This window comes from Zeugodacus cucurbitae, chromosome 5 (assembly GCF_028554725.1).
Source record: "Zeugodacus cucurbitae isolate PBARC_wt_2022May chromosome 5, idZeuCucr1.2, whole genome shotgun sequence".
In the NCBI taxonomy this organism is placed as follows: domain Eukaryota; kingdom Metazoa; phylum Arthropoda; class Insecta; order Diptera; family Tephritidae; genus Zeugodacus; species Zeugodacus cucurbitae.
In genome coordinates, this window is record NC_071670.1 from 41351444 (window position 1) to 41360346 (window position 8903).

Sequence of the window (8903 nt, forward strand, 5' to 3'; positions counted from 1 at the left end):
TCCGTTAAATGACTTCGAAGAACACTAAGCCGCTACAATAGTAGTGATAAAGCTCGGTAGAACAATATTTTATTTAGAATTTAATTATTTTATTTTCTCTAGGCATTTAATTCAATGAAGTTTTAAAGGACATATGTTTCTAAAACTAGAGCCAATTCTAAAATAACACACTAGTAATCTTATTAAAAATTTCATTCGCGATCAAAGAAAGGAGAAAGAGAAATCGAGTTTCCAAGAGCCCAAAAACGTCATCTGTAGGAATTGCCTGGGGTTTTAGCTATGGAAAAATAGTTTATAGCATATTTTGAAGACTGGAAGGTATTTTAATCGACAAATCCCCATAGAGCACTTAAAATATGACAAAGCCATTACTTGAATAGTGCTCCCATAAACAAACAAATTAAATTTGGAAAAAATAGATGAAAGCAAAAGCTAACATCTTTGACTGTAAAGCTAATTTCTCGCATTCAATATCGATACCCTGTGATCGACTTCATTCCCTAGGTACCTCCTACACTTTGAGAATTTCTCAAAAGATCTTTAAAATGTGAAAGGCTCGAAAATTAAATGAAAAACGCTGTTTATTTTGACCACGGGCTCCAACTTGGGGCTATATACATTGTACCAAAATATTTACAAAGGTTTAAGTTCAGTATCTGAACTTGAAAATCATTTCAAAAATCAATTTTATCAATATTTTGCAACATATGTTTTTCAAAATCGACAATGCACCGAAACACAACAACAACTCTCTATATATGTATATATTTATGCAGTATACAGGTAGTTTTCAGTTACTTCGCTCTCTTTCGCCTTCAATACCACAGTGAAGTGAATACAAAAAAGTAATTTACACGCCACTTGAGTATGACAATGAAAATACAATTGAAGTGCTTGACTCTTGACTTCTATGTGTGTTTTTGAGTATCCCCTGGGCGCTATATGGTTTAACCAATGAGTCTCGGATTATTGCAAGAAGAAGACTGCATTGTTTTTAGTGTTGCACCATGACCGTTTAAGTGGCAGGCGTGTATGATGTGTGTGTATAAGAGGCTATGTGCGACTAAAATCGCTTGTCGAAATTAATTGTTTCTGGTGTTTATTTTATGAGTGACATTAGTTACAGAATACCCGCTGTTCCGCAACTGACATCCCTTCGACCAAACCTATTGTTTCAAAGTGTTATTGTAATGCCAAAGAGTGTGTGTACTTTCGTCATGTGCGTGTGCACGGTTCAAGCACGAGCCACGCCTTTAATATGAGCAGATAGAAGACGAAGGTGCTGGAGAGATGGAAAGTGTAAAAATTTGCATAGAAATGTGTGTCGAACAATATACTTTTCGAAAAAATACCAAAAAACAAAGCGTTTTAAAAACCAAAAGTCAAAAAACTTTTTAAGACTCAAATGTACATATGAAAGACGTCTATAAATAAATATCGACGCGGTATTGAGTGACAATTATGATGTGTGGCTGCGACTGCCATACGAGACACGTCGCCAGACACAACCATTTATGCGCCACAACTGACTGACTGGGCGGCGAGAGCGCCCCATAAGTAGAGACTGAAGCATATTTTTTCATCTTATTTATATATCTTTTTTTTTGCGCGATTTTCTCTTATTCCCAAAGAGCCTCAGTGTGATTGAATGCTTTACAGTCTAAAGAAACAAAAAAAAAAAAAACAAAGAAAAGCATCGGTAAACTCTTTTCAGTTTTAATATTGTAAAGAGTTTCGTAATTTATTTCCAGCGTGCGCGAATAAATATGCTGGAGTATCCCCTCCAATTCGACGCCGCAAGTGTGAATATGAATAGCTTTTACGTGTGATTTATTGAAATGTTGACGCGCCAACATGTTAATGAAAAGTATTTTTAATACCCAAACCAAAAAAGTGGTAAACAATATGCTATTAAAGTTATGAAAACAACAACAATAAATATTAAAAAAAAAAGTTTGAATTGACTGCATAATTGACTGCATAAGCTTGACATGTCTTCCACACCGAAACAATCAGCTGTTCAATAACCCTTCGGTCCTCGTTAATTGTCTGTAAATTGTTTGCGCATTTCTGCTTGCATTATTCTTTAGAGAGCTTGCTTGCTTCTTCCAAAAATTATTTTTGGTCAAACACCATTTTATTTGTTTACCGATCACGTTCGACCCATTCTGCCAGACGTGCCACAAATAACAGTCAAAAAGTAATGCAGTTTTTTCATAATTCTCTTTTTTAAGATTTCTTATATTTTTATGTAGCCATTATTAGGGACCTTCCTCGACCATCATGCAGTTGGTCATTAAAATTCTGCATTACACCTTTTCGCACTAACTGTGCTGACAGTCATATGTCACTTGAGTTTGACAATTGTGTGGTGATGAAAATGTCAAGTGTTAAACCGTAAACTGACAGAGAGGAAAGGAGAACAAAGCGAAGTCCTTTTGTAAAATTAATTACGATAAAAAATCAAAAATTATTTATGAGAGGGTTCTACAAGAAGAAAAAAAACTGTGGTTTCATCTAATGTAATTTGATTTGAGGTCAGCATTGTCAAGTAGGGGGTAAGGGATCAAATTTTTTTACGAAGAAGGAATTTTTTTTCCGAAGTTCTCGGGTTTTACTAAAACATTAGAAGGAATAAAAAGATGATTGCTGAGGATTTTCTTTCATCGACTTCCCCACAACCTCTAGTATGTATTTACACTAAATTAGAAACATTTACTCCAAAATTCAATAACAGTTTATGTAACCTTTGACCCCGAAATTATTAATATTAATGACGTAATCTGAAGATCGTGTTCGGATCAAGTTAATTTGGATAATTTTGATCGAAAAATAGCTAAAAAAATCGTATATCAACAGCGAAGTCTAATTTGATTCCCAAATAATTATAACAGCACTAGAATCATTGCTTTAAAATAAAATATATTTCTTTTATGTATAAATTTACTCACATCATCTAATCTCTTTTTCTACTCTTTCCGCCTCTTTGCAGAAAAACCGGCAAAGCATCACCATGAACGGCGTATCTTAAAAACATTACAACCCGGTAATGTTTATATTGAGGAAAATGGCTCAAAGGGTTGAGTCAGACACGCTTAAGCACTAAGCTCTTACAATTAATGTGAATTGGAGATATGTATGAAGTCAACACAATAACTTTTCTAACGGACGAAAAATATACCGTAATTAAATATATGCATAGTTGAGTGAAAGTAACTACGTAAAATACTACTTAATTAAAATGAAAACAAAACGATGTTTAACAAGTAATTAAAGCGACAAAAACCAACCATAAAAATTTATGACTTTTAACTACTTACTATCTAGTTGCTATAAATGGCAGTACGGTATGGTATGCGCTATAAAAAATCAAAAGAGAATTTTATGGAAACTATGAAAATAATACAAAGTAATAATAAATAACATACGATCATAATAATTGACGCTATTTCTTTTTTTTTTTGTATTTTACTGTACAAAAATTCGTATATAATCATATTGACATAGCATACGTACTGGCGTATACCCTGCGGGAATTTTTTTAATGGAATAAGAATTTTGTTTTATATTAAATTAAATTAATTACGACCACAAAAATAGTAATAAAATTGATGAAACAGCAAAGACAACACTTCTTTCAGAAATTTCGATATTTTTAATGAATAATTAATTTTTTTAATTGTTTTGTTTAATGTTTTTTTTTATCACATTACTTTCCTTTATCCACCAATTTCGGTTTAAAAATAATTTAAAATAATATTAAATAAAGTGCCTTAGTCTCACAAAATATATTTTCAGAATTTTGTATGAATTTCTTAATTTAAAAAACAAAAACACTAAAATGGCTTCGAATTAAAAAATATTATTTTAAAAAATTTTGTTAATTAAAATTGCTCCATTAAATTATTTTCTCGCAGGGTATTTGTGTATAATAGCAACTATACAATTCAAATGTGTGAATATAAAATTTTATGGCTTATATAACGGAACTATGTACTCGTTTATTCGTAAATTTAGGCATGTGCATAATATTAATGTACATATGTCCTATGTATGGTATATTTATGGTTAGAATACTTCGCTCTACTAATATTTACCTAGATTCTTTGTTGTTGACTTGTTGTAAAATTATTATTGTGTAATTAAAAGTAAAAAAATATATTTTTTTCTAAATTAACTATCAAAAATTACTTATGTAATTAACTTTCAATAAATAAATATATAAAAAAAAATAAATAAATAAAATAATAAAAAATAAAATAAAAAAATTTAAGAAACATAAAAATTAATAAAAAATGATTTAATTGGAATAATATTAAAATTTATAAAAGAGAAAGAAATAATTAAATAAAACTAATTAAAATAAATAATTAATAAAAAACCTGAGTTTTAAAATAAAAAATATAATAAAAAAAAACTTAAATAAAATTAATTATAAAAAAATATAATAAAATAATAAGAAAAAATAAATAAAAATAATTTTAAATAAATAAAATACAATAAATAATAAAAAAACTCAGCTTTCTAGTTTCTATTAAAGGCTATAAATATTTACGTTTGTATGCATTTGATATAAAAAAAAATAATAAAATTATTGTAAATATGCATAATATTAATATATATGTAACTGTATGTTTATGCTAACATTAGAAACCATTTTTTAAACTATTAATCTATATAAATATATACATATATTTATATTAATAACCCCAAAATTTATTATAAAATAATTTTTACTTAATGTAAATACTATAAATGTTTATATTGCTAAATATTTGGCATAAAGAAACTAAGTATATCACAAACATATCCAGTAACAGTAATTTATGCTAAAATAGGCATAGTTCGATTACAATTGCTTATACTTAAAAAGATAAAAAGATAAAAAAATAAAAAAAATAAAAATTGAAAATTAAAAATTAAAAATAAAAAATTAATTTAAAAAATTTAAATTAAAAAATTAAATAAATCAAATACCTTAAAATTAAATAAAAAACAACAATTACTCGTACTCCTGCATTTGTGTGTTTGCAAAACAAAAAAGAACAACAAATTTCTTATAAATTATTTTAGTGTTAAGTTTAAATATTGATTTGATCGTTAAACGATTTCATTTAAATTAATTTTATTTTTTTTAGTTTTCTATAATCCGATCGTGGTCTTATAGAAACCACACTTATTCTATACATACATACATATTTTCGTGTATTTTTTGTATTTGTATAACGAAATACTTATTTAAATTAGTGTTGTTGCATTGTATTCTCAAGCATACATACATAACTACTTATACTTATATAATACTATATATTTGTTTGGTCAATTGTATTTATGTATGAAAAAATAATAATTAACTGTATGTGTACATATGTTTGCGCGTATCTATATATATATTTATCTATGTATGTCTACATATGTTATGGTTAGGTGTAAGAGCGGGTAATTAATTAATAATGGTCAAAGGCATAAAGTGTGTAATAAAATATATATTTTGAAACAAAAAAAGTATTGTTTTATTTTATTTGAATGTGGAATATCATAAAACATATTATTTCGACAAAAAATCAAACAGTTTTCGACATAAAACATTCTTAAATTGAGTAAATATTGCTTGATTGGATTTCGCTGTCATATCCTAAAAAGTAAGGTAGCCGATTTGATCTTCATGTAAGTAATGATCAATATTGCCTTTTAGGTTTCAAACTAACCACTCCAGTATCCCAATTTTTTTCTGTATATTAAAGAGAAGTCTGTACATGTTGGTTAATCTCTAATGGCTTCTGTGAGAATCATCTTGAGATTTCATTCGTGTAAATTTTTTTAATATTATGGGATGTAAAGTTCAAAATTTTTAAGAAATTTTATTAAAACGAAGAGATGTTATCGTTTTAAGTGCTTAGACTTTCAAATATTTCCCTCTGTGTTATAAAATCGAGAAAAAATAGTAAAAACGAACAAAAATATAGTATCTCGAGAATAGAGCCTTGGAACATTAGCTGCTCTACATTATTTCACTTTGTAAGACAAGGTTTTCAAGCATCAAAATACAAAACTATTTTCGGTGAGAAAACAACATATTCGGGAAGGTAAAATTGACAACATATTTAGATTTCCGTAAAGCCACAGCCCAGTAGATCTCTAGTACATATGTATGAAAATATATTCAGAAAGAGAATAAGTTCGGAGAAATAGACAAAATCGACCCCTAAGGACATTGTGACATCCTACAATCTGAAAACAGATTTAGATCTCCGGAAGCCTAAGGCCAGTAGTTCTCTAGTATGTATGAAAATATATTCAGAAAGATAATAAGTACGAAGAAATAGACAAAATCGACCCCTAAGGACATTGTGACATCCTAGAATCTGACAACAGATTTAGATCTCCGGAAGCCTAAGGCCAGTAGTTCTCTAGTATGTATGAAAATATATTTAGAAAAATAATAATTTCGCAGATATAGACAAATTAGATCACTAAGGAGTTTTTGACCTCCACTAGAATCCGAAGAGTCATCGTAATGACAATCTACGAACTCTGAAAAGTCTTTAACATTTACCGACGATTATGAGAACCCCTCCATTTTAGAAATATATGGACAGATGTATGTAAATTATATATAATATATTCCCCACCCAATAGAAATTAACGACACCCACCCACAACTCACTTGCTGTTTCTGAAAACACAGACGTTAATTTTATCATAATAAATAAATAACTAACGGAATGAATAAAATGCATGCGTAAATCTCCACATTAAGGTAAGGTTCTAGTATATTAGCCGCTATAATAATAACTTACAGTCAACTCATTAAAAAATCATTCAAGTCAACGTCGAATACCTACCGCATATCTATAGTTTCTATAAATCGCATAATTACATCACTATGCGCAAATGCAACTGCTAAGCGTATTATTCTCCCAAACAGAATTCAATGTCTGGGCCAGACGAACGCCAGCAGGGCCAATGTGACAAACGCATGGCGCTCGTGTGTACGCAGCCCGCCAAGGCGTTCATTCCGACACGATAAGCAGTCAATTGGCATGCAATTGCCGACACACATTTACATGCAATCGCGAGTATCCATCTCATAAAATTTCGATGAAGCCACAAATCACGGCACCGTTACAGCTGCCACAAATGGCACCCGATAGTCTCCAAAGGAGGAGATGACAACAACAAAAACAACAGCAATAGTAATGCAAATAATAATAATAACAACAAACGATGAAAATAAATAGCAAGCAACTGCAATAACAAAGACAACAACAACAACAACAGGAATGAGACGACAAACTACGAGCAACAGTTGCAAGCGCAGTTGCTGCAACGATTGTTTTTGTTTTTGTTGTTGTTGTGGTTATATGGTTGCTGCTGTGTGGCGCAGCAAAGCTAAAGAAATTAAAATTTCAAAAGTGTGCCTCAACGACTATGCGCAATTCGCAAATTACACACACTTCAATGGCGAGGAAATTGAATTTAATGCAAAATTCATTTTAATCATAAAAGACAGCTGCGGGGGAAATAAGGAAGTACAAAAAAATGCAATCTCGACTACGAATGCAGCGTACATCTGCAGTTACGGATAAGTATATCTCGTGCCCATTCGTTGGCAGCCACGTCTGTTGCATTCCAAATTTCTATGACAAAATTTTGCATGACAAAAACGCGTTGAATTGCCTCCAAAGTGTCTCTGTTGCGTAGCACAGTGGCAATCGGCATCCGTAGGCGCCGCTCCACCTCCTTCAATCCATTTTATATTGCACAATGTTTTCGTTTATTTCCTATGGATCGCATTCGGCGAGCATTCATGCCTCTGCCTTCGGTGGATTCGCACTTAACATTGAAATATCTGCCATTGATGTTGGCGAGTTTTCATTTTTCCTTTATTTTCTAATTTCCTCAACTATTCTGTAAGCTGATTAAACAACAAAGCGTTGATTCTTACATTTGGCCATGAAATTTGCGGACCTCAATAGGCTTTTATGAATTGAGGGCGTCTATTTTAAAATGTGTACTAGAAAAAGAGTTACGACACAAAGATGACTTTAGGTATTGCATTTTAAAAACAGTGCCTGATCTTCATATGCCCAAACCAATCTCCGGAAGCCGGTAACATGTATAAAGTAATTGGAGGTTAGATCTAACTAAAAAACCTTTGTATACAAGAGGAAGTTATAAATAATAAACCCATATTTTGGAGAGTTTTTTTAGATAGTCCAAAGTTTTCCAGTTAGTGGACCTAATCATTTGTAATTTTTACTAAAAACAACCACCGGCGGATGATATTCCGTTTATGTGCTCGATCAAGATGACTAGAGATCTACTGGTATACGCCAGAGACCAAGAAACATTTCGAAATAGTGGACTTCACTGAACGAATATGTTTCAAATATTGGAACGATATTTCGTTTATCAATATGACAAGACATGGATTCGCTGGTATACAACAGAGATCAAGAAACATTCGAACGAACAAGTTCCAAAGTCAAAAAACAAACTATCGACGGGAAAAGTTTTTTTTTTCAGAATGTGAAAGCCGTTGGTACATCATCTCTCATTACATATAAAAAAAAAAGCTCTTGCCTCATTATTGATTCATCTAACAACAATAAACCAAAAATAATCCGATAGTACATGGATTATTCTCGTTAATGAACGAATGAAACAAAAACAATTCACTTTTCAAATTTTAGTCTTGTACATATTAGAGCGAAAAAATAGTATTCAAATCTGTCCTAAACTACGCAGCCCCAATATGGTCGCTTGGATGCAGTAGGTCGCAGATGAGGACGCTTCAGACCTGTCACAATACCGCTCTCCGGGCTGCTAGAGGTTGCCTTTTAATGTCTCCGGCCGAGCACCTTCACAATGAGGACAAACTGTTTCTGTTGGGATACTTT

The 8903-nt window shown here is 31.0% G+C and overlaps 1 protein-coding gene across 2 annotated transcripts in view; it reads left to right on the forward strand.

Moving 5' to 3' along the window:
* LOC105214661 (tumor necrosis factor receptor superfamily member wengen) overlaps positions 1-4905 on the forward strand; it is a 46971-nt gene extending 42066 nt beyond the window's left edge. For both annotated transcript variants that reach the window (XM_011188211.3, XM_054232613.1), the window contains exon 5: positions 2993-4905. In XM_011188211.3, coding sequence (XP_011186513.2) covers positions 2993-3084 — 92 coding nt within the window. In that variant the 3' untranslated portion in view covers positions 3085-4905. The remainder of the gene's footprint in view (positions 1-2992) is intronic.
* The last annotated feature ends 3998 nt before the right edge of the window (positions 4906-8903 follow it).